Below are 27,403 nucleotides of genomic sequence, written 5' to 3'. Positions count from 1 at the left end.
TATGTGTAGAATCTTATTCAATCAAGACACCTTTCAAAATAGTAAGAGCAAATACAGAGACTTGCTACTGCCAATACATCCACACACATGCTGCTGTGAACAAACTAGACACACTTATCCATAGCAGATCTATTCAGGTGGAGCTGGGGGAGGTGGAAGGTTTCTGAAAGCGTGCTGCAAGTCTTTCAGGGGTATTACAGCAAATACAGAACCAAACTGTGCCATCTAGAGATTCATGACTGGACTAGATAAGTACAGTGCAGTGTGTTTCTAATCTAGAATCTCCAAAGAAAGAGTCCAAAAAATGTTGGTATTATTCTCCACTTAATCTGGTAGATTCGTTGTGACAGGCATGCAACGTGACCAATAACCCTGAATCTTACCACAGTAATAGACCAGTGTGTGCAGGGACTAGTTCAAAGTGCTTTGTCAAAGGGGATGGTCTGTGTGCTTGCCATCTGAGGTTAATCCTATTGCCTGTAGCTGCTTAATAGTTCATACAAACCTAATCAGACACGTTTACACATCTCTATTTGCTAAACAGAACCCAACTTGATTTTATTAGTTCACTGTCTTAGAGATAAACCTAAACCTTTCTCATAAATTGCGAGTCTAAAAGATCAGAATGGAAGAAAACAAGGGGTAAAAACTGGGAATATGTGAGAGCGAGGGTCCAGGAGCAGACTGTGGGAGTGTGTATACTGCCAGAGTGATTTTGGCTCTTTTTCCTAGTCAGCTGATGTGGAGGGCGGGTGCTGATTGGTCCGTCCAGCTGTGCACAGCTGCAGCTGATCTGTGTGAGACAGTGTTGTCAGTGTTTCCTGCTCTCCACTTCTCCAGAAAGAGAGAGTGTGTGTGTGCGGTTTTGGAAGACACTCACAGGATGTTAGTGGATCTGCAGAAGAATAGAATGGCAGGAGAAGACGATGAGAGGGCACACACTTGCTGGACTTAATCAACATGATCTTCAGATCTTATTTTAGTCTAATTCTGATCTTAGACATCATTTTAACACTTTTGATGACCCCAAATTAGTCCTAGCTGTGAACCAGTTAAAATAAGCTTCACTCTAAGTGGTTCTTCGGAGGATTCAGCGTCAGGTTGGAATTCCCTGGAGCTCTATGTTGGTTTGGGATCTTCAGGCATGGGCTGTACCACCAGTCTACTACACTCCATAATGAGAAGAACCCATTCACGCATCTTCTCTCACCAGCAGGAACAGCTTCTCTTGGAAATCACTGCACCGGAAGAGAGGATGGTCACCAGCGAACCCGTTATCATCATGGTAACCTCCCAAACTTTGATAAAAAAGCAGCAATTACTGGAAACTTCCAGAATTCTAAAACATTTCAAAACTGCAGATTTTGGAATCAGAATGGAATTTGCATGCTTAGTTCTACTATAACTCTGACATAGAACACTCATTGATTTAATGGAATTTAGTTTTACATTTAGTATGTAGTTTTATGTATAGAATAATTTTTTCAGTAGTTTAGTTTCTTTTCTTTTTTTTATTGATTGGACATATGTATCCAACCATTTTTGTATATGTCATGGAAAGTGATACCATATAGCAGATCTCAGCTGCCTGGTTTGTAACTATATTCTAGCCCAGCTCTGTAAGTTTGGATTTCCTAAGTTTAGGATGCTGAGGCCTGTTCTTTGTACATGGACAACTGCATTTAAATAGATGTGTCATCATGAGCTCAAATCTGCTTAAGATCAAGTTTATTGAACATAAACAGGATGAACAGTGATACCGGACATCTGCTCCAGTCACTGTGCCATTCCTACAAGAGCACCAAATGAGAGTTTAACATTATTATATATTTCATTTGATAAAACAATGATTTAAAGAAGAATCTGAATCTTGCGTGCATTGCAGGATTTACTAAATAATTTGTAATGCACAGCCTGTCATTATACATTTTACACGTCTATGTTTATAACACATAAAACCTGAGCTAAAATGCAAAAGCAACATAAAACATGGTGAAATGCAAAAAATGAAACATACTTCATTCTAATTGAACTTTCTACCATCTTTCTTCTTTTTTGTCCGCTTTTCTGATATAAAGTCCAGAAAATCTGCATAACCTTCTCTCATTACATGGTTAGCTGGTAATGATTTATGTGATTTACAATAGTTTTATAGCTACATATTAAGTGTCGCCAACAAATGTGTTTTTGGTATTATTATATGCACTTTTTACACTTTATTGTCCTTGTTACAGTGTAATTATACATTTAAGTTCTGAGTAATATTAATTAACTACATATACTTACTATATGGTTAGGTTAGGATGAGGGTTTGTACGGTGGCCGAGAGAGCTCAACGCGCTGCAAATAGATAAAACACCTGCAAATAAAGAAAACAACTTCCTCGATTTTACAACACACACGCTGCAAATGCTCACAACACAACCAAACAAAGAAACACACTGCAAATAAAATGTATTTGTTTGTGTTGTGAGCATTTGCAGCGTGTGTGTTGTAAAATCGAGGAAGTTGTTTTCTTTATTTGCAGGCGTTTTTTTTTTTTTATCTGCATGTGTTTTTTGAAGTTGCAGCGCGTTGAGCTCTCTCAGCCACCGTAGGTTTGGGCAGTTGCATGTAATTATGCATAATTTTTTGTTATTATAGTAAGTGCATGTAACGTGTAACAAGCACAGCATAAATAAGGTTAGCTACGTTTTCAATGAAACACAATTATCTACGACAGCTCAGTCCAGATGTTCCTGTGCCAAACCTAATGATCCAAAGTGGAATTAGCTTTATTATGTTAACAGACTGGTGACTGATACGATATATTGTCTCTGATGTATTAAGTGCAGAATGCAGAACAGGGATCTGATGTGATGTGTTTTTCATTGATTAAAGATGGGGTGTTTAACAATGGAAACAAGGGCAGTTTTGTAACATACAACGAGAATATGCTAGTGCATTCCACATTATATTGTTTCACGTATATGTCCATCTAGTGAAGATCTAGTCTTGTGTGTGCATGAGAGGAAAAGAGCTGGAGTGGGGTTTGATCCAGCATGCAGATCTGTTTCTGACAGACAGAGAGTGGAAGAAGTAGTGCCGCAGGCACACCCATGGGAACTGAAACTCCTGGAAAAATGCTGGGATCTTTGGGAAAAACCGAGCAACAGCTGTGCTTTCTCTGTAGGGATCGAGAGACAGATCTGAGATCTGGGGTCACGAGAGAGTGAGGCAAAGAAAGTGACTTGCGCTGTGTTTCATTTACTATGTTTAGGTTGATATGGCTCATTCTCTGTCAAATGAGTAGGAATACATGTCAACTGCTGCAGTGATTTTCCATGTAAGAAAAAGAAAAAACAAGCCTGAAACCAGCTCTGCATCTGGAGTTACTTATGCATTCATTTCGTTTTTCTCTTTTTACTCTGTTCTTCTAAGAGGGCGTTTAGAAAAAATGATTTATGTTTCAGCCACAGAACTGCAAATATACATTCAAGATAATTTATTGTTTTCTATGACACTGCAAAGGTTTAAAAAGTCTAAAAATATAACTTTTTTTCAAATTTTATCAATGTCATCTTTTCATCATGCTAAGTTCTTAAAGTGTTGAGTGTTGTTTCCCTCAAATCCCTCACAGGTGCTCAAAAGTGTTAAAGGTTGGATGAAATTAAATGATGTTAAAAAAATGCACAGCAATGCAGGGAATGAGGAGAGGGTAGCATCTTCTGGATTCTATAATTTGAATGAGCTGAACGATTCTATATTTTGTAAATATGGACCTTAGAAAGAGTTTACTGTGCTTTGGCTACTGTAGATACTAGTTCCTGTGTGGACAACAGCCACATTTCACTTCTGCACGTTGCATCTTACTGTGTGAGATGGAACAGTCACGCTTTTCATAGATTTTGCTGGCTATGAGACACTTGATTGGTATTTATCCTGCTCTTTTTCAAGCAGAAATAACTCTCACAAAATGAAAGCTTAACCTGAAGGTCAAATTGTGCTATGAAATAAGTCTCCTTACAATTTTCTTCCAAGTGCTTCTATTACTCCTGAATAATTTTGACATGCTTCTTTGATAACTGATCAATCAGGCTTTCTGGAATATCATATCTCCAAAGAACCCTATTATGTTTTTTAAGTAAAGAGTAATTGCTGAATTTATGTTCAGCAATTATATATAGTTTTAGCATGTTAATTGATATATTATTAATATCCTATATAAAACTTACTGCAGAGCAAGCACTACAGTCAATAAATACACAGCCATGCTGCTATACGCTTGTATATATGCTGTTGTTTCCTGAATAGCATACATAAATCCCATATTGGGTCATAGACATAGACAGGTGGAGCTGAGGGAGGTGGAGGGTTTGGCCTAATGGTTAGAGAGTCTGACTTGTAAGCCAAAGGTTGTGAGTTTGAGTCTCAGGTCCGGCAGGAATAGGCCCTTTTCACAATGACGTCAGCTAACTTCCACTTTCCCGCAAAGCAGTGTGTCTTTACGTCCGCTATACCTTTACACCAGAGACTTCTCGGGAAAATGTGGGAAAAACTTGAAATATGAAAGGCATTTGTTAAGAGTTAAGACTAATAATGTTAATGTACTTACAGTCGGATTCTTTTGCAAATGTTTTTCTGCATCTGCCTTAGATGGGAGGCTTGCTTGCCGCAACTGCTTGCTTTCAGATTTGTATGACAATGATTATGTAATATATACTTGAAATCTTTTCACTTGCTATTTCGGTTTATGTCATTCCTTGGATAGTTTGTGAGTACACTGTGTAAATTAAATTCCCCGTGTAGTTCGGCAATAAAAAGACAAACAGCGTGATTATGTTTTTATTTACTATGGGAAAATGACATGGACAAAAATCATATTTTTATATGAAATAATTTTACTACATGGCAAATTTCACATCCATAAATGCAAGTGATCTGAAAAGAAACCCATTATCCAAAAATAAAAAACCTGCAAAAAGGACTGCCGCGTAGTAGTACTCCATGCTGGTAGCGATAGCGCTTTCCTATGCTGGCAGAAGTAAGAATACCCTGCTTCGCATCAGAACGGAAGTTGTGTGACGTCATGTGAAAAGGGCCTATTGTAGGTGGGGGGAGTGAATGTCCAGCGACTGAGGTGAGACTCTTGAGCAAGGCACTGAACCCCCCACTGCTCCGGAGTGTGTTCACAGTGTGTGTGTGTGTGTGTGTGTTTGTTTGTTCACTTCTCACTGCTGTGTGTGTGTGCGCACTTGAATGGGTTAAATGCAGAGCACAAATTCCAAGTATGGGACACTATACTTGGCCACACGTCACGTCATTTCCTTTCCTTTCCATTCAGAAGTGCTCTGATGATGTCCACTTACAGCCAACACTGAACCAGACTATTTAAATGTTGAGTAAACAATCTCAAAAAGGCAGTATGTGGGCTGGGGAAAAGCATGTTCATTTGGATTGTTTAATGCCAAATTTCCATTTTTCCCATTTCCTGTAGCTAGAATTATATGACCTCCCCTGGCCCCACAAATCATACTACTTCCGCACATGCCCTATGATCGACCTCCATCAGCCGCATGTAGGACACCCAACCATTGTGGTGTCTGTCTGGCAGCTTGATTGATCCTATCAGTAAGCTATAAGTGTGTGTAAGTGCACACAGCCGATACAGTCAAAATGAATGTGTCAAATATGGTTCAAAGTGAAAAAAAGTGAACACAGCTTACATGCAGACAGAGAGAGTAGACAGAGTAATGACAGACAGTTGTGTGTGTATTTAGGCCATGCCCTACTGAAGAAAAAGCATGTGAGAGTGATGTTAATGGTCTAAATGAACATGGGTTGACATGAAATAAGTAGCAATTTTACCATTAAAGTAAGGAAATGAAGTCTGCTGTGTTTCACTGACACAGCTAACACTGTGACTATCAGCTCTGCGTAAAATAAAGAAGACAAAAGCACTGTTCATGCACGAAAGCAATGTTGTAAGGAAGAACAGACCTCTTAAGTAGGCCTTAAGCTGCAGATATGATTCCCCTAAGGAAACCGAAAAAATTGCTGAAAAGGTCAGAGCCTCATAATTTATGGCTCGTGTGTTAATAATTTTTATTACATGGATCTCTGAAATGCTTGATTCTGATTGGTCAGTCACGAAGGACAAGTATCTAGTACCATCTTACATCTCAATTATGGACTGTGTTGAAACTGAAATCAGAGGATTTCGGTATTAAGAGTACTTTAATATTGTAGTGTTGATCTTGTTGCCTGTTGTAAGTGACACACAATAATTAGTCACATGCATGGGATCAGCCTCACTGTGCAAACATCACTCAGTGGATGCAGAAGATATGAAACACTTCCTGTTTCTCTTTTCTCACCATAAATTTATTGGCAAAACCATTAGAGATATTGGAGATATATTATAAAAATGTATTGTCTTTAGTGTCTTGGCATATATGTTGTATTTTAAAGTTAACTGCATCCACTTTTCACAAAATCTTACAAAAAAGATGGACTTCCTGTTGGGCGGAGCTAATGAATATCAGGGTAAATGACTTCAGGTATTACCTAACTTTACCACCTGTTTGTGCTTTGCACACTGTCAATACATTTTGGTTTTAATATTTTTATAGATTTTTTTCCAATATACATCACCTTTAACAATCCCCCCAATCCCTAGAGTAGCGCTCATGCTGTCCAATAATTCAGAATTACAAGTTTAAAAATAAATAAATATATAAATAAATAATAATAATGATAATTTTAAAAAAAAGAAGGAAAAACAGATCAGTACATACATATATGCACGTCTACATCAGAGAAAATAGGGAAATATATATATATATATAAAAAGTGAATTCAAATAAAAGGGTATGAAATTCAATGAAAGGTTGCCACATCTTAAAGAATTGTTTTCCCGATCCTCTTAATGAGTACCTAATCTTTTCAAGGTTGAGACAAGACATCATTTCTCTGATCCATTGAATATGTGTGGGTGGGAGAGGGTTCTTCCATGTTAATAGAATGGCTCTACGTGCTAACAAAGAGGTGAAGGCAAGAATTTTACACATTGATGCTGACCGCTGTAACTCCTTTGGAGCGACTCCAAATAATGCCACAAGTGGTTCTGGTTCTAATCTGTGCTGAAGAACCACAGAAAGGGTGTTAAATATTGACCGCCAGAAACACTCTAGTCTGGGACATGTCCAGAACATGTGAATTAAAGTACCTTCAGCACACTGACATCTATTGCACAAAGAGCTAGTACCAGGAAACATTTGGGCTGATTTAACTTTGGATATATGAGCTCTGTGTATTACTTTAAACTGAATGAGAGAGTGCCGAGCACATGTGGATGATGAATGAACCTGTTTAAGAACACAGTTCCATGTGTCATCCGTGAGTGGTCCACCGAGGTCTTCCTCCCAAGCTCTCTTGATGTTGTCTAAAGAGGAAGATGCCAGATTTATCATTAAATTATGGAAATTGAGCCCTTAGCTAGTATGTTACACGAAAGATATCTATCCAAAGGATAACGCCGTCAATAAATTTCGATGAAACTACAACTTCTTTTAATCAGATAGGGTTGTTTCGCCTATAATCTCAAAGTGGCCAAATATTGGCTTTTTTGCAGCTGTGATGATGTAATTTTGTAGGCCATCCCATAAGTGAGCATCACCATGGTTCCCAATAGGACTTTTCCATTGGTTTTTGGGTTATTGCAGAAAAAAAGCTCTGTGGCCAACAAAATTTTATCATTCTAACAATTTAAAACCTTAATACAATCGGCAGAAGTAAAAAGCAAAACATAGACTACAACCAAACTATGAACTGTTCCAGTCTTTATTTAAGTGACATTGTCCCTGAACGTTTGAGTTAGAATAGATTTTAAGAGCAAGATGAGGCCTTTAAAGCGTGCTAGTGCGTAGACGAGTTGACCTGTTCGATGTGATGATGTTTAAAGTCTTTGACAACCTCTGTAATCTCATTTAACTACTTTTTCAAGGCAAATAAAAGCTTTAAAAATCACAAGGGGGCATTACTGATGTATTTTATGACAGAATAAATTATGAAGATATCTTGAGCTTGTGTTCACCACAGACCTCATGTCAGGCATTTAACCAAAACCCCATTGACTTTGGGCCGAAGGAAAAGGAAGTGCTAAAATGCAGCTTGTTTCTTGGTTTTGGCTTACAAAAATACATCATCCCTGCATCACTCTTACAGTATCACCATCTCACTACTCTACACACTAAGATACACACAGCTTTCATTACACTGATTGTAAGGGACTGGTGTAGAATATTACAACTACTTCCATCTACTCTCTGATATATAAAAATACATTTGGAAAATAAATAATAAATCAAATAAACCCGACAGTGTAAGTGAGCCAAAATGCAGATGTGTTACACTCTTAAAAATAAAGGTGCTTCACGATGCCATAGAAGAATCGTTTTTGTCTAAATGTTTGCATAAGGAACCTTTAACATCTGAAGAACCTTTCTGTTTCACAAAAGCTTCTTTGTTCTTCAGATTATAAAAAGAAAAAAAATGTTTCTTCTGTGGCATCGCTGTGAAGAACCATTACCTTTATTTTTAAGAGTGTCCATACACTTTTGATATATGTGGTTCATTTGTGCAAAGCTGTCTTTATGGCTGTCATTGTGGTTCTCCATCTGTCTCTGCCGCTGAAGTCACATGTCAGTGCAGGTCTACTTCCCCCCCGACCACGTGCTTCATCTGACAGGTTTCACTTGCTCTCAGGAAAGTTCTGCTTCTCTCACTAAAGTCGACTGTCCCTGGTCTCTGCATAACAGCGTGTGCATGCGAACCCATGCATAATTATGAGTTTTAGAAGTAAAATCACGTTTCGGAAGAAGATAAAAAGCAGACGGGTGCGGGCGGACTGCAATCGAGTGAGCTGTGTATGTATTTCATCTTTCTGAATGTAATATTTCATCTCTGCTTTGTGTTTGCGCTCCCATCAGTCTGTTGCATTTTGAAGTTATTGAACGTTTGTTACCTTAACATCTGATGCTCTCGTACAGTTTAGATTTGATACGTGTTTGTTGATTATTTTCTGTTTGCTTTTGAGAAATATCTGTCCTCTTGCAGTTCCCTTTATTTCTTTTATAAAACATGTGAATGCTGTTGGTTCTTCTTTTAGTCAGTGTTTGAACTGAACTGAGGATAATTGGTGAATTATAGATGAGCTTTGTGTTGATTGTTTCTTTAACATATATGCCGTTGGCTGATGGACAATATTATTTGTTGCCATGGACTAAGACTTTCCTCTGTTATGTTACTAGTAGTGATTGTTTCTTGTTCTCCAAAGCCTGACTGTATAGAGGAAAATATTGTCTTGATGACAATGAAATTATGAGATTATTTTTGTGGATATCGTTCCTAAGCAACCACTAGCCACTTTCATTCTGAGGTGTGCGCACAAATCTGACTAATTAGCAAAATTAATTTATCAGTTATTATGTACAGTACTCTGATCTTAGTGTCACAATCTAAATATACTGTAAAAAGTAAAGTGTTACTTAATTCCATTAGAGATAATACTGGTAATTATCAGTTTATATGTTTTTATAAATTTCATATAATGATATATTGAAATAAAATTTCTCTGAATGTTGAAAAAAAAATTCTTACAGAAGAAACAAATCTGTATTTCTAGTAAAAATAAAAAATTTCAAAGAATCTCGATTTTTTTTTTTTTTTTTTTTTTTTTAATCAATAAAGGGGGGTAAATGTATAACATAGTAAACCACGGTAACATTCAAAACTTTAACATTTTTGCAAATTGATTCATTAATGAGAATTACTGATCTGATATTATATGTTTTTAGGTAAAAACAAATAACAAAATAAAAAATATGACTGAATATGACTGTTTTATAAGCTCACGTTTTGCCAGGTCAAAACTGACCCGGCAATGCAAAAGGTATATATATATATATATATATATATACAGGGCTCGCAAAATTTCTAAATCCCTGGTAGCCCTTCGGGCAGGTACTCTTCAGATTTTGGTAGCCTGAAAATTCATTTAACTAGCCCAAATAAAAAAAAAAAATATTTTTAATATAGAAAATCAGATAGGAGTCTAAATGTCAATCAAAAATATTTTCAATACACAAATATCAACAAATATGAAGGAAGGAATCTTATTTCACTATTTACAGGGTATTTGCAGAATGTTTAAAAATAAATTTAAGCCAATTTATGACCCATTTTAAGAGCTGCACAAGTAAAATGAACAAAGTATGAGCGAGGTTGGACAGTGTCTATGGTAAGATACAGTATTAAGCCACATGATTTACAGTTCATATACAGGTTTCACAAATACAAAAATCTTATACAACAGCATTTCAGCCTTTAGACCATTTTTATGAAAAGGGATAAATCAAGCATATAAATTATTATATTAATTTAAAACGAATAAATATTACTGTCTTAATTGTTTAGATTTTTAGAAGGCACATTAACTTCTTTCTAATTTACAACACTATGTCTTTGCTACTTAAAAACATGGGTCGATATTTGCATTGACCTGACCATAAGCAGCAACAAAGGCTTATTGGAAATGAAAATTCATTCTCTGCCAAGAGGTGGCGCTTTAGGAGGGGCTTAATATAGTGGTAATTTCCCTCTGGGAAATTCCCTGTAAGCACCTGTACACAAAGCAGCACCGTCCATGCTCATAAACGCTGCTTTATTAGGCATTATAGGTAAGATGAAAGAAAAAAGCCAACGACTCGTTTCTGGGGACAGTCGGTTCCCTTCAGATAGCCTACATTCACAAAAGCTGTGTCTCATTTAGAAGGATGCGTCCTCCGGAGGTCTCATTTGAAGGGTGCATACGTCATCGAGGCTGTCTCATTTCAGAAAAGCAAGTAGGACACTCCGAATGCGACCTTCAAATGCGACCTTCTTTCACAGGAATTCGGAGGATGCATCAGGTGTATCCTTCACTGCTACAGATAACCCACAATTCTTTGCGTCGCCGTAAACAACCGTCGTTAATTTGAAAAATACCGGCGCCGGCAGATGTACTCACAAGCGCAGTGGTGTTTCCCCTTCAGGAACTCGAGCTGCGTCCGAAAACGCTTAGGGAACGCCTTCAGCGTGACCGCGCTCTGAATCATCGGTACAATCAGTCCAATGGAAGGGCGAGGCGTCACGGGCGGGTGACGTCATGACCAGGATCATGAAAAAATCCGAGCCACAGAGAAGCAGGTTAGATGAGTGCTTTCTGCGAGTAAGGCCACCACCTCCACACCGGACGGACCTGCGGGCTGTCATTCAGGCTAGGAGGTCCACAGCGAAGAAGTCCTGATATATGTGGTCCCGGACTTTTGAGGGCGACCCCTACTGGGGTGGGGCGGTGCACACTGCATTACATGGTGCCTGTCTTGCCTCAGTGCCCTCAGGGGATCAGTCTGCCACCCCGCCGGTGTTTCAGGGCGCAGCCGTCCCCAGCAAGCATTCTTTCCGCCCGGAGACGTATCGGAGTTGAAAAACTCGCCACCTCTTCAGAGGTCTGCAGCAGTTAGATTCAAGATTCCCGATTTTTATTTGTCACATACACAATTATACAGGGTATAACCAGCAGTGAAGTGTAGATCGGTCGCCCCCTGCTGGTGCGCCGCTTCAGGGCACCGATCTAGCCGCTCCTATTACACCACTGATTCCCTTAGTAGATTACTTGGCAGCGTGGAAGCTACTACCAATGTATCTCGTTGGGTCCTGCGCACGGTAGGGAGAGGCTATCATATTCAATTCGGCGCTCCGGGGGCCTACCGGTCATCCCGACTCGGGCCAGCCCCGAGCAGGCTGTGGTGATGGAACAAGAAGTCAATACTTTGCTGAGGAAGCAGGCCATCGAGGTGGTCCCTCCTCATGAGAGACAGTCAGAATTTTATAGCCAGTACTTCATAGTTCCAAAGAAGGATGGAGGGCTGCGTCCCACTTTAGATCTGCGTCAACTGAACCGCTCAGTCATGCGACTAAAGTTCTCACTATCAAACATGTCGTGTCTCAAATCAGGTCCGAGGACTGGTTTGTCATGATAGATCTAAATGACACGTACTTCCATGTCTCCATCCTTCCCAGTCACTCAGTTTCTGAGGTTTTCTTTCAGGGGGCGAAGCTTACCAATATCAAGTTCTTCCCTTTGGCCTAGCACTCTCACCCCGTACTTTCACAAAGTGTGTGGATACGGCACTGGCCCCACTGCAGCTTCAGGGCATCCGCATACTGAATTATATCGATGATTGGTTGATCCTAGCTCAATCAGAGCAAACGGCGGCTCGACATCGAGATGTCGTTCTCGCCCACATGAAAGACTTGGGGTTAAGACTAAACGCTGAGGAAAGTGTGCTTTCTCCATTACAGAGGACCACTTATCTGGGCGTGGTGTGGGATTCGACCACGATGCAGGCACACCTGTCCCCTGCTCGTATCGAGTCGATCCTCACAGCAGTCAAGAAAGTGAAAGAAGGCCAGTCACTCACTGTCAAGCAGTTTCAGAGACTGCTGGGTCTGATGGCAGCTGTGTCCAACGTGATACCTTTTGGCCTGCTGTACATAAGACCCCTACAGTGGTGGCTGAAGACCAAGGAGTCCCCCCCCCCCCCCCCCGAGGGGAAACCCACTCCGCACTTTCAAGGTCACGAGACGATGCATACATGCCTCAGACATGTTTAGGAAACCTTGGTTCTTGTCCCAGGGCCCGGTGCTGGGAGCTCCTTGTCGCCATGTAACACTAGCGACGGACGCGTCCCTCACCGTTTGGGGAGCGGTCATGAGTGGCCACCCTGCCCGCGGTCTGTGGAGTGGCCGCCATCTGACATGGCATATCAATTGGCTGGAGATGCTGGCCATGTTTCGAGCACTCAAACACTTCCTCCCAGACCTAAGAGATCACCACGTGTTGGTGCACACTGACAGCACGTCGGTGGTCTCGTACATAAACCACCAGGGAGGTCTGCGGTCGCGACCCTTCCACAAGCTGGCGCACCAGATCCTTGTGTGGTCCCAGGGCAAACTCCTCTCATTAAGAGCAGTACACATTCCGGGGCATCTCAATGTGGGAACAGACGTTCTGTCGAGACAGAACGTCCCTGAGGTGGTGAAGCAGATATGAAGAGAGTTTGGCCAGACACAGATGGACCTGTTTGCGACTATAGAGTCAGCGTAATGTCCCCTCTGGTTCTCTCTGACTCCTTCAGCTCCTCTAGGACTGGATGCTATGGTGCAGACTTGGCCGAGGCTTCGTCTGTACGCTTTCCCCCTATCGCTCTGCTCCCGGGAGTTCTGGCGAGAGTGCACCGGGACAAGGTCAGTCTACTACTGGTAGCGCCGTTCTGGCCGGACCGAGTATGGTTCGCGGACCTGATTTCCCTCCTCGACGGCACTCCATGGGAGATTCCCGTCAGGGGAGAACTCCTCTCACAGGCGGGGGGCACAATCGTCCACCCTCGCCCGGAGCTGTGGGTGTGGCCACTGAGGGGGCACAGCTCATAGCTTCCGGTCTCTCAACTGAGGTCGTCGAGACCATCCTCCAATCAAGAGTTCCCTTTACGAGGAAACTGTACGCCCTGGAGTGGACACTCTTCACTTCATGGTGCGGAGACCGCCAGCTCGACCCAGTTAACTGTCCGATTGGTACAGTTCTGGAGTTCCCGTTTCTCCACAGGGTTAACCCTGTTCATGAAAAATCAGGGCAAAAACAAAAGTGTTCAGCATATATATATATATATATATATATATATATATATATATATATATTAAGGCTACACTCTTAAAAATAAAGGTGCTTTATGTAGAAAAAACGTTTTGTCTAAATGCTTCCATTAAGTAATTTTAAGATCTGAAGAACCTTTCTGTTTCACAAAAGGTTCTTTGTGGCAAAAGAAGGGTCTTCAGATTATAAAAAGGTAAGAAAGAGATGGTTCTTTAAAGAATCTTTAACTGAATGGTTCTTTGTGGAACCAAAAATAGTTCTTCTATGGCATCGCTTGAAGAACCTTTTGAAACACCTTTATTTTTAAGAGTGTAGTTAGTTATTAATTAGGGAATTATTGATTTCTACCATATCAACTGGATGACTAAACAAATTAAAATTCATTTTTACTTTTCTTACTATATGCCAAATTTTGTGTAAACTGACTCACAGAACAAGCTTAAAAATGTAGGTTTTCTATATAATCCAAAATGAAAAATATCACAGATGTTGATAGGTTCATGGACATCTACAGTTCTGTTATTGCACATGTGTCAGACTGCGTTGTCAGCGGTGTTGGATTTCTTCTGTTTAAATCTGATTTAGTATCTGAAGGTGCTGATATTAGCATCAGATCTGCGACACAGGAAGCCGTTGTCAGTGTCTGATGTGTGTATGCTGGTTTATTTGGGAAAATGACTAATGTCTCAGTGTTCAGTTGCGTTTCCTCCACGCGATCTCTCTGTATTTTCTGCTGTTCTGTGGGAACATTTGGAATCAATTGATAGCAGATTAACTTGCCTTCATCAATGAGAAATGGCATCATGGTCTGTAGGCCCTGCAGGGTTTGTGTCCTGACCCACTGTTTCCTCTCTTGTTTTTCAAGATAATGTAACTGGCTTGTATTTCTCATTTTAAACTGTACTTATGAGCAGGGTTGAGTATAGTATTAGCTACTGACAGGACAGCTCTTGGTGTTTTGTGTTCTCTGAAGCAAAGTGCAAAATAAATGAAAGACAAAGCACTGTGATGTGTTTTCTACAGATTATACCAGTGATGCCATGCATAGTATATTATTTAATGTATTGTTTATGTTAAATATCCTCTGCATGGGGAGGTTGAGCTGAAATACATGCTTCAGTAAAAAGGAGAGCACACACATATACTTATAACAGACAGAAACAGAACACACATACAGATACTTGTAACTGTAAACTAACAAAATTAATTAATACAATAATAAAATACACAAGTACTTCTGTTTCTGAATAAATAAAGAGTAACACTTTAGTATAGGGACCCATTCTCACTCTTAACTAGTTGCTTATTAGCATATTGGCTGTTTATTAGTGTTTATAAAGCACATGTTCTGTATATTCTACATCCATAATCCTGCCCAATACCTAAACTTAACAACTACCTTACTAACTATTAATAAGCAGCGGGTTAGGAATTTATTGAGGCCAAAGTTAATGGTTTGTTAATAGCAAGATTTGGACCTTAAAATAAAGTGTGAGCAAATAAAGCAGTAATGATCACGAGTCTGTTTTGGTCAGAAGCTGTATAGTCAGATAGCCTATCCCACATGACAAGTAAAAATCATAAACAAGTCATTTAATATAATTTTATTTCAAAAGCATGAGGAGTTACATTATGTTTCTGGGAGTTAGCATCAGAGAGGACCTCTTCTGGTCCTGGCAAAGCACAACAACGCCTCTACTTTCTGAGAAGACTAAGGAGAGCTAACCTTCCTCATAAGTGGTTGGCCATCTTTCACAGATGTGCTATAAAGAGCATCTTATCTGACTGCATGACAGTCTGGTACCAAAGCTGCCAAAAAAAGCCCTTCAGCTGGTTGTAAAAACAGCACAGGGTATCGTTGGCCCTGAACTGCCGTCACTTGAACAGTTTTGCACGACTCGCTGTATGAAAAGGGCCAAAAGCATCATTAAGGACTTCACTCATAGCTAGTTTAAGATCCTCCCATCAGGCAGGTGCTTTAGATCAATTCATAGATGCACAAATATACTGAAAAATAACTGAAAAATAACCTGCTGAGTTATCTCCTCATTCTGAGTTTACTTCTCATTAAACATTTACAATATGCTATGTTAGTGATGTGCAATATACTGTTTACTTTTACTTACTTTTACTTTTGTCATTTAGCAGACGCTTTTGTCCAAAGCGACTTACAAATAAGAAAAAGTAACTAAAACTAAAAAGTTACAACTCTATAAATACTATCTACCCACATATTTAAGAAAATAAAGAAATTAAATAAAATTAACACATGCATATAACAACAACATTTCAATGATAAACATATCAATGAAAAAATTAAATAAAAAGCTACTACTATCCCTTGCCGGTGTCCCTGCCCGGTGGAGTCGCACGGTAGAGTCGATGGTCTTTACTACTAGTCTGTTTACTACTATATGCATTGTGCAATAATAATCCATGCTGCTATTCGCTTGTGCATTTCGTCATGTTGAGATCACAAGAAAATTAGTTTATTATACATCAGAGATAATGAGAAAACAACTTTTATTAAGTTGATATTATGTGAAAATTAGGTTGTAATCACAAAAATGTAAGAAAGAAAAAAAACGAAAGAAAAATAACCATATCCCAAGGCCTCTTTTAGAGCTTCTTTGTGCTTATAGTTGCTTATATGTTTCTGTTTAAGCCATCAGTCTTTGTTGTTTAATTTAAAAAATACATGTTTAACTGTGCAGTTCCTGATGAAGAACAGATAAAAATCCAGTTGCGTCAAACCTGGATAGGCTCATCTTAAGTGTCATTTCTGTTTTTTCAGTTCATCTTCCCGCTCACCGGTCCAGTTTTAAAAGAACAAACTCATCAACTGAGACAGAGTCAAAATTTGTCCATTTGCTTCGATTAGTTTTCTGTTATTTGCCACACATATTCCTGTCAGATTGGTGTCATACTATCGGCACACAGAGAACCGTTTGCGTTTGAACTTGCGTGACATGCATGCTCTCTTTCACGTCCACATTCCCAAACCACCACCGCTGGGTTACTGATTATGAACCATTATCAACCCAAATTAGGTCAAATCAACCCAGCTTCCTCACGCAACAGTCTCAACTATAAAAAATAACCCAGTGCTTTTTAGAGCATAGTTACGTTACCTCATTCAACTGCTCCAGACATTTCAGATGCTGCTCATCACTCACAATAACCAACCAATGATAAAACATAAGGGGGACTTGGTTTTGTCCATCAGGAATTGTTTGGATGATTGTTCTTGATCGTTGTTGTAATTGCTGCAGTAATATAATGTGAGTGACAGGTCGCTTTAGAGGACATATTGAACTAGTCTGGCTATTTGACAGCTTTATTACCCAGCCCTCATACATCAGAGAAGTGGCATGTTAAATGTTTTGATCAAAGATTTGGAGAGCACATGTTTTTTATGATTGTTTTTTTGTACAACTGTTGAAAATGTAGTTTTAGCTAACAGTTGGAGTTTCCATATGCTGTATTGAGCTTTACAGTTTCTCCCATAGGTTATTTATACGATGAGTCTTTTGTAATTCCGACTCATTGGTCATCAGTCTTTGTGTTTCATCATGTTTGTGATTAAAGTGGCTACACTTCTGAGTCTGATGATCTTATATATTTTTGACCACAAAGGAAAAGATAAAAAAAAAACAGATTATTCATAAAGTTGGAAACAGGGTTGAATAGCTTCAGTTTTTGAGCTTGACCAAAAACTGGGCGTTAAGAAGTGGTTACGAGTGACCAGACGTTAAATCAGATTAGACACTTCCTTCCAAAACTCTTTATTTGAATGTCACGGCACATTTTGAATGTCTCCTTTGTCTCTCAAACCGGTTTCAGGTCTTGGATTCTCAACTAATGGGCTGATGAGTTGAATCATGTGTTTGATTAAGGCAACATGCAAAATGAGCAGTGTTGGGGGCTCCAGGAACAAGCTTAAAACGTTATAAATGTTTGTTTTTTTTTCCCACATCACTCTTCACTTCATACCCTCATAATTGTGATATGCTTGTGATTTGTTTTTAAAGAAAACACTGAAATGTCACATTAATGTAAGAATTCAGAACCTTTACTATGACACTTGAAATTTTCTTCAAGTGTTTCCTATTTCTATACACCAAGAGAGATCAATTCTGCTCCAGGATGGCCAGCATCCCACAGATTTTAGCTCCAACAGACTTGCCTTTGGCTGCATTTGCACTGCAAGTCTTAATGCACAGATCCAATTTTATGGCCCGTCTGTTTACATTCACTTTAGACACAACTGGTATTCGATATCTATTCATTCGCACATTCATTCACATTTACATTCATTATGTAGCTTTTAATAGAGAATCTATTATATTTATAAAAATCATGGGGCAAGGGTTGAAACCCAGCTCCTGAATATTGTGGAATTTCTTATATATATATTCTTATATATAAAGTTCCTGCCTCAATAAAATGCAAGCGCATGCAGCACGCCAGCATTTAAACGCTGTCTTTATGGCCAAACAGGTTGCTCTCACATTGTAGGGACTCAAGAGTTCTGAGGGGAATTGAATATTTTGTGTGTTTAGACACAGGTCAGATGCCCAGATCCCGGATATGTATCCGATTAAAATCCACATTTGGAAGTGGCCCAGATCAGATGCGAAAAAACGGATCTTGTGCAGATTTTTGTGTTTACACGTTTGCAACAAATTCTGATCTGTGTCAGATGTGAGCAAGAAAATCAGAATTTTTGTGCCAGTGTAATGCTGCGTTCCAGGCAACCCGTAATCCATGTCTTGCCAACCTTCTACCCGTGAAAGTGCACTGGAACAGCAGTCAAACCCGTGACTTCCCACCCGTGAACTCGTACTAGATCGATGTACTCCCAGTTCCGCGCTCTGACATCACATAGCCCGCGAAACAATAATGGCAGCCCCTACGGATGCGGTGTTTATGCAAATGGTACACGGTGAGAAATAGATCAATAAATCAAAAAAGATAAAGAAATAAATGAGAAATAAATCAGTTTGGCGTGACTTGCCTGGAACGCTACAAACTCGTGAGTCATGGTTTGAAGTCGTGACTTACGGGCTCAAAAACCTGCCTGGAACGCAGCATAAATGCAGCCAAAGTTTCTGGTGATCCTGAAGATCTTAATTAGCTGGTTTAGGTGTGTTTACTTTAGGTGATACTCCAGGAACAGGTTTGGAATTTTTGGGTCTTTGGAAAGAGACAGTAGAGATGTGGCAGGGAATAGTAGGGGAGAAGAGTCGAGGATTGGCACCAGAAAAGGACCTCACAAGCCTGGAATCAAACTCCGGTCAACCGCATACATGTCATGAGCATAGACCAGAGGTCTTCAATCCTGCTCCTGCAAACCTACTGTCCAGCAGAGTTTAGCTCCTAATTAAACACACCTGAACCAGCTAATCAAGCTCTTCAGGATTGCTTGAAAAATCACAGGAAGGTGCACTGAAGCAGGTTGGAAACAAACTTTGCAGGACAGTGTGTCTCCAGGAGCAGGGTTGAAGACCTAAGGCATGGACAACTGGGCCACAGCTCTGACATGTTTCTACACTTTGACTGGAGTCTACCTGTGGCAAATTCAGTCTATTGAATATGATATCTTTATGTGTCTGTTAAATTGTGAGATTGTTTCGATGCACAGATCTAAAGAAGACTACAACAAATGTACTGTAGTTCATGTCAGGGATAGTTCATGTCATTCCAAACCCGTAATACATTCGTTCATCTTCAGGACACAAATTTAGATATTTTTGATGAAGTCCAAGGGCTTTCTGACCCCGCATAGACAGCAAGGATACTACCACGTTCAAGGCCCAGAAACATTAAAATAGTCCATGTGACATCAGTGGTTCAACTGTAATTGTATGAAGCTACAAGAATACTTTTTGTGCATCATGGTACTGTTGTGAACATGGAAGAGATGAAATGGTAACACTTTATTTTAGGGTCTCTTAACTAGCTGCTTATTAGCATGCATATTACTAGAATATAAGCCATTAGTACTAATTAAGCACATATTAATGCCTTATTCTACATCCCTAATCCTACCCAATACCTAAACTTAACAACTACCTTACAAACTATTAATAAGCAGCAAATTAGGAATTTATTGAGGGAAAAGTTGTAGTTAATAGTGAATAAGTGTTCCCTATTCTAAAGTGTTACTGAAGAAATTGTTGAATAAAGGCGTTATTTTTGGTTTCTTTGTGCACAAAAGGTATTCTGGAAGCTTCATAAACTTCCGGTTGAACCACTGATGTCACATGGACTATTTTACCGATGTCCTTACTACAGTACGTTTCTGTGTCTTGACCATGGTAGTTCCCTCAGATTGTGTTCCAAAGGGTTTGAAATGACATGAGGGTGAGTAATTAATGACAGAATTTTCCTTTTTGGGTGAACTATCCATTTAAGGCTTTCCAATAGCACAGTGGATTTTTTTTTTCTATATCTTGCCGCCTAACTGAGTAACAGGGAAAGCAGGATTCTGTGGTTTGATAAACCTCATCTCCAAGCATCATGTTTGGAGGAACCAAAGCACTGCTTAGCATCTGCACAATAGCTTTCTGCTGGTGAAGGGTGGTGGTTTTCAGAGACTGGGACTGGGGAACTGGTCAGGGTAGAAGGAAATCTCCTTAATGAAAACATGATTAAGAGAGTTAATGACCTCAGACTGGGTAGAAGGTTCAATAAACACACAGATGAGACAAAACAAGAGTAGTTTAGGGTCGACTCTGTGAGTGTCCTTGAGTGGCCAGGCTTGAACCCAATCAAACATCTCTGGAATGACCTGAAAATGTCAACCTAACACAGCAGAAGAGGATCTGACACAAAGCATGACAGAAAATCCCCAAATCAGTGTGTCATCTGGGTACTTTCTGAATGGACAACATGGTTAACCTTTACAGGACACACAACCTTACAGTTCAGTTTGTTTGCACAAAGGTTTATCGGTTTACAGGGGTTTTTTGTTGTTGTTGTTGATATTTTTTGTTGGGAAATCTGTGAAGAGCATCGCCCATGTCCTTATTCCCAGTTAATCTATTGGATCTTAACACTTTTAAGCATTGTTGGCTCAGGTTCATTTTTGGCTGAGAGACCCACCTGTTTTCCATGCATGTAGCTTTATTCTGAAGTGGGTTTGATTCCACTTAAAACTTCACCATCAGAGGTTTTGTGAAGTATAGAGTCAGAGACCTTATTTTCCACATATCATACATTATTGTTGTTCCTCTCTGAAACGCGTTGATTTTTACAAAGCTCATCGTTCTGAAAAGTGAGGCGTGCTCTGATTGGTCAGCTATCCAGTGCGTTGTGATTGGCCGAATACCTCAAGCGTGTGATGGAAATGTTACGTATGTGTGTGTGTCGTGGAAACACAGTGTCCACAACAACAATACTACAGCAAGAATAAAAGTTATGTCTTCTTTCTTTGCGTACACATTTGGGCGGTGTTATGCAGATCCTCCCACACAGTGGCGTAGATTTGTGGGGTGTGTTTGAATGAGCCATTTTAGGAAAGCGTGGACGAGTCTTGATTTTTATTAAGAATATCTCTTTGGGTTTGAGACTTTAGTCTTTGGAACTTTACATATCGTATAGTCTATATGCACAAACAGCTTGTAACACTCCAAAGGCAAAGGAAAACCTGACCCCTTTAAGCAGGTTTAACACTCAGTACAAATTTAAATTGAGTGCACTGTCCTTGTGAAAAGTGCTAACACTCTTGCATTCTGATATTGTTGGTGATGATATGTTTTTCTTTGTATCTCCCAGCAGGAGAAGCCCAAACTGATCGACCCTCTGGACTATGAGGCTGTGATTTCAGAGCTTGAACCTGAGCTCAGAGAAGATCCTCTTCAAGATCTCCTGCTATTCCCAGACCTCGACTTCACCGTGAGTGCTTCGCCCTCTCTCTGTGTGCGAGTGTTTTCTTGTACATATCTGTTGTGTTCATGCATTTACGTCCCGTGATGATGGGACTGTTTTTGACATTTTGAAAATGCTCTAAAAAGGGTCTTTTTTGAAAGTAGGTGTTGAATGACTGTGTGCATGCTTGCGTATTTGTTAAATCTTCTCCCTGTGTGCAGCACTGAAAACAGCCGAGACCTTTCCGACCACATCCTCTTTCACACATAGATCTGGGCTTTACATGGCACAAATATAAACACGGCTTGTGTGACGTTTCTCAGTGAGCACACACAAACATCACACCTCATATTGCTGTGTTCATGATGAAAATGGAAGGCAGAAAGGCAGCACCAACAATTCCAAATCAGCAATCAAGCTGAGTAATCCAGAGAAACCGGCAGTAGGGCAGCACTGGGCACAGTGAATATATATACACACGGCGTTAATGAATTCCAGATGCAGCGTATCATGAATCCACCACAGATGTGATTGGGACCTCTACTGGTGGATGGTGGAACTGTTATGAGTAGATTTTACTGTGGATATTACAACTTGTGTTATATTTTATATAGACTGATGGACGTGGTCACTATAAACAGTCATCGTGTGGAAAGTATTGCGTAATTTTTCCAAAATAAAAACACATGTGGTTGAGGAAGCTACATCAGGAAGCTACATCTTCCGCATGTCTTTATTAAATCAGAGCCTCTAATGTTGCCAAATAATTCAAATAAAAATTCTTGTTGTGGTACACTGGGGAGAAGATGAGAGACCCTTTTTTTAAATGGATGTCAATGGAGGAGAGACTTCAATACGATGAATAAACTTTCAGATTATGTTCAAGATAAATGTTTGTTTTTATCTTTTTTTGACGTGTTGTTTTATAAGAGAAGTCACAGATCATTTTGAGTCAGGTAGAATTCAGTTTATAGCACTTCATTTCTGTGATATCTGCAAACAGCAGGCTTGTTTGAGATGAGCAATATTGCTCTGATGTCATGCTGATGTGTGCAAAAACTTGAGAGACGGCTGAGCCAGATGGTGCAGTTGCTTTCCTCCTACTGCACTAACTATAGGTGCGACAGGAAGTGACTTGCTGATGACACACAGCTTAAAGTGACAGTTCAAGTTTTCTGTTTCTTTCTTCTTAAAGTCCAGGTAATCAAAGTCCAAAAACAGCATAAAGGTGTCATAAATGAATCAATATGAATAGAGCAGTTTACTGGATATATGATTGCTTTATATGATGAACAGATTTAATTTAAGCTTTTATTCACATATATCCATCTCTGATTTAACTACTCTGGCTCTGGCAAGCAATGTCAGAATAAAGGCAAATAATGGATGAATAAAACAAAAGATATGTCTCATACTAGAGAGAGGTGTGAAATGCTTGCAGAGTAAGAACAAATTAGTATGAGACCGCAATCACATAAAAGCACAAATGGAAGTGGAAAATTATGTGGGAGTTTTACTGACAATGTACAACTTAGAGAATACAGATGCAGATCAGTTCCATAAAGACCAATGCAATCTGCCAAGAACAGCTCAAATCAGCGTAGAGCCGATAATCAGGTGCATGTAATCTGCTAACAGCACAGGTGCAAAATGGGTTAAAACATGTTTTTTGGGGGGGCACTTAGTAATGGCGCAAATACTGACTACTGCAAACTATGGTACAGTAAATCGTTTTGCATGATTTATTTAAACACGCACCTCTCGTAAATATTCCATCTGAAAGGGAAACTCCTAAAAATGCATATGCATTAAATGAGTCATCAGATGCTAGTTGATATGATTCTTTAGGGTCTTAATGAAAAGTGGTTAAAATCTCTCAATGGTAGTGTAAAACAACACCCTTTTTATCCTGTCAAAAACAGCTCTGTTTTCAGCAAGCTGTTTTTTTGCTGACCCCCCCCCCCCCCCCCCCCCCCCCCCCCCCCCTCCGTGGGGTGATGAGCAGACTGTAAACTTCAGCCGCAAAACTAGCACATTATTAGGAAAGGCGATTTGCAAAGATTCATAAAAAACCCTTCTTCTGTAGGTGAAGCTGGATCACGAAGGATTCGTGCGAAACATAAACGCATTTAGGCAGATCGAGGGCGCATTCCCTTCAAAAACAAAGCTAATCCACTGTGTCTTCAGCGGCTCAGATGTCAGGAGTAAATGATGACTATGTTCATTATTACATCCAACAACAAAACACTTCAATCACTTAGGAGCCATTCTTGTCAACACCTGCTCCAGCGTCGAAACAATGATCCACCAAGTGTTTTTTTTTTTTAAATCTCATTAAATCATTTCCCCTTTCTCATATCAAGCCATTCTCAGATGCCTGTCTGTGTGACATCACAATGACCCAGGCCCCTCCCACGATAGTTGATTGACACTAGTGTTTTAACTTAGACCCGCTCTGAGTGATCTGTAGACAGTTATCATTATAGGGTGGTTGTGTATACACACTGCCAACATGCATTTATGTTCAAACAACTTGTAAAAGTGCATGTCGCATCCAATGACCCCTTTAAGGTAGGCTGCAAAAATAAGTATATCTACGCTTGCATCGCTAATTTTCCACTGTGTGTCTTTAGTAAACCCTAACAGTAGTTTTTTATGTATGTTATGCTTTCCCCAATAACAGTTCTGGCAGCAGATTTGTCTGGAGCACTACAGACTGAGCATGAATATAGATATAGTCCTAATAGAAAATAAAAATGATAATGTATTTCCACACTGTATATTGTGCTACAATGTTGCACTTTTGTCAGTGTCGCTTGCTTTTAGTGTGCTGCACTGAGAAGACAGGCTTGTGAAGTTGTGCACTGAGTTCCTGCGCTGCGTTAGCATGAGTGTGCTCGGAGACATAGGACATTTAATGAAAGTTAATGAAACAGCTAGGGAGAGATAACACAACAAATGTATTCAACATTACTTTATTAGAAAATATGCAGCAGACAGTTGTGCTGAGCAGCAAAGTTAACAGCACAAGACTAAAAATCTGATTTGCAAGCAAATGAAACAAGCTTACTAAGGTTGTTCTCCCTCCAGAACTCACTCCAGTTTAGACAGAGTCGTGCTCATCTCGAAAGACTTGTGTAATTTGTAGTGCCATCAAACTATTAATCGCATCCAAAATAAAAGCTTTTGTTTACATAATATGTGAAGTGAGTGAAGTGACATACGGTCAAGTGTGGTGACCCATACTCGGAATTCGTGCTCTGCATTTAACCCATCCAACGTGCACACACACAGCAGTGAACACACACACCGTAAACACACACACACACACACACACACACACACACACACACAGCAGTGAACATACACACTCACAGCAGTGAACACACACCCGGAGCAGTGGGCAGCATTTATGCTGCGGCGCCCGGGGAGCAGTTGGGGGTTCGGTGTCTTGCTCAAGGGCACCTCAGTCGTGGTATTGAGGGTGGAGAGAGCACTGGACATTCACTCCCCCCACCTACAATCCCTGCCGGCCCGAGACTCGAACCCACAACCTTTGGATTACAAGTCCGACGCTCTAACCGTTAGGCCACAACTTCCCCTTGTGTGTGTGTGTGTGTGTGTGTGTGTGTGTGTGTGTGTGTGTGTGTGTGTGTGTGTTGTGTATATTTAGTGTGTATATATAAATACACACACATGCAGCATATATTTTGAAAATATTTACATATATTTGCTTGTATATATTTATATTCATATAATTAATATCATATATACAAATATTTAATATATAAACATAACATATTTTTCTTAAATATATACATGCATGTGAAATATATACATAATAAATATACACAGTACACACACATATGTTATGTAAACAAAAACTTTTATTTTGGATGCGATTAATCACAATTAATCATTTGACAGGACTGGTAATTTGTTATATTTCACAATAATTCAATAAAAACGAGGGATATGTAATTAAAATATAACTAAGAAACATTTTTATGCATCATGTGCCTTTCTGTTTTGTTATGAAAATATAATTTCAGGTTCATTATACAAAAGCAAAGGATTATAAAGGTAGATATAGATATTATATAGATAGATGGACAAAGACTTTTCTCCACATAGAATCAAAGTCATAAGCTTTAAGCATTTAAGTAAAGATGATCTTTTACCATCAGTGACACACATTAACCACACATTTTCCATTAAGGAGAAAAATAAATCCTTTCTTTATCTTTTCTCAAATTCTTAAATTTAATCAAGTCCAATAATACAAGTAAATCAAATAAGAATAACAAGACACTATCACACATGCACCAATCAAATGAAACCAATATCAACGTAATCCATATTTGCACAAGCTGCAAGTTGCATTTAGATGTTTTTGCACAGACGGTGAAATGAATGCATTTACATTACAATTAAGACTGCATAAATAATTCTCTGAGATTAATGTTTTAAAAATGAAATTTAAAAATAGCAATATGAAATTACTAAAAAGTGATATTTTTAAATATGAAACTGAATTAAAACCGCCAGTAGGCCACCAGTAACCACCACAGTCTTGCTTGTGTGATATTGCAGAACTAAAAAACAAGAACTCATATTTTTGCACCCATATCTTGAATTTTTGGGGGCATTTTATTCGTTTTAATGGCATTTTGCCCCCAAGCCCTCATTAATTTCTGACCCTGCTTACTGTTATATGAGGTGAAATTTCAGCGCTACATTTCCCAATAGATTTATTTGACTTGACCTCTGGAAAAAAAAAAAATTAAGCTCTTCTTGGTGAAGAACAAACTGTGGTGAACAATGATGCAAGAAAGAATAATTCACATGAAGAGTGTGTCCATTGAGAGTGACGTACTGAGGGAGTTCAAGTGTTCTGCACTGTAAAAAATAAAATAAACCTAAAAAAACAGTGAAATGCTTGGCAGCACAAGAACGACAGAAAAATGCTGCATTTGATTTGGCTCCAGCAGCTTCTTGTTGAACCCAGACTCTGAACACAGATTGTTTTGTGTGTTTGTGTGCCTCCAGGTGTCCACTCTTCCTGTGGAGCGCAGAACACTGAAGTCCACTGTGCCAGAGGGAGCCGACACACACGCTGAATGTCTGCTGGTCAGACAGGTGAGTTCAGATCTGGAGACTGACCAGGCCATGGGAGATGTTCACCTTCACTTCCATGACACCAGAGCACTAATTCCACCTTCACACTCTGCTCTTACTGATGCAATGTGAAATCAGTGACGTCTGGCCCTATTATGTATTATATATATATAATAGGGCCTATATAATATATAGGGCCAGTTTTACTAAACAGGATAAATTAGTGCGAGAGCGCAATTGCAAAAGAGCACCGATGGGAGGGAAATTTCTACACAACATCTCCTTTACATATCGACCAACACAATATACCAAGTGCAGCACAAATTTGCGAAGTCGCAAATAAAGAATAAAGAAATAAAGAAGCCACAGTACATTGAAAAGAACTGGAGGCCTCCTAGTTGAGGGTTCCAGGTCGTCATTTATTTCCTGAAGCAAATTAAAAATAACATGGCTTGGCAAATGATATGTTCGGATAATGTGCTCTTCTGGCATTACAAATAAATTAATAAGTGTGGAAAAAATGATCTCCCTTCTACCCTTCTCTCTGTTTTCTGCTGTGCCTCCTCCTAGCTACAATAATTACAGCCATTTCAAGTGAAAAATAGTTTAAGACATGCTTTTTTGGGCGTTAAATAATGGCGCAAATAATTTGACGAGCGCAAATGTTAGTAAATCTCG

At 39.4% G+C, this 27,403-nt stretch overlaps 1 protein-coding gene across 3 annotated transcripts in view; it reads left to right on the top strand.

Annotated features, from left to right (window-relative positions):
- The window catches only part of dock10 (dedicator of cytokinesis 10), a 106,067-nt gene that overhangs the window by 27,081 nt on the left and 51,583 nt on the right, over positions 1–27,403 (top strand). The window contains exons 1-3 of one of the 3 annotated variants that reach the window (XM_079386962.1): positions 775–1,285; positions 21,515–21,634; positions 26,657–26,746. In XM_079386962.1, coding sequence (XP_079243088.1) covers positions 1,145–1,285; positions 21,515–21,634; positions 26,657–26,746 — 351 coding nt within the window. In that variant the 5' untranslated portion in view covers positions 775–1,144. Of the gene's footprint in view, positions 1–774; positions 1,286–8,733; positions 8,907–21,514; positions 21,635–26,656; positions 26,747–27,403 lie in introns of those variants that run through there. The other 2 variants (XM_079386964.1, XM_079386963.1) reach the window with 2 other exon arrangements.

The sequence above is a fragment of the Barbus barbus genome, assembly GCF_936440315.1.
Source record: "Barbus barbus genome assembly, chromosome: 31".
Classification (NCBI taxonomy): domain Eukaryota; kingdom Metazoa; phylum Chordata; class Actinopteri; order Cypriniformes; family Cyprinidae; genus Barbus; species Barbus barbus.
The sequence above is the reverse complement of the archived record's forward strand: the minus strand, read 5'-3'. Positions and strand labels throughout refer to the sequence as shown.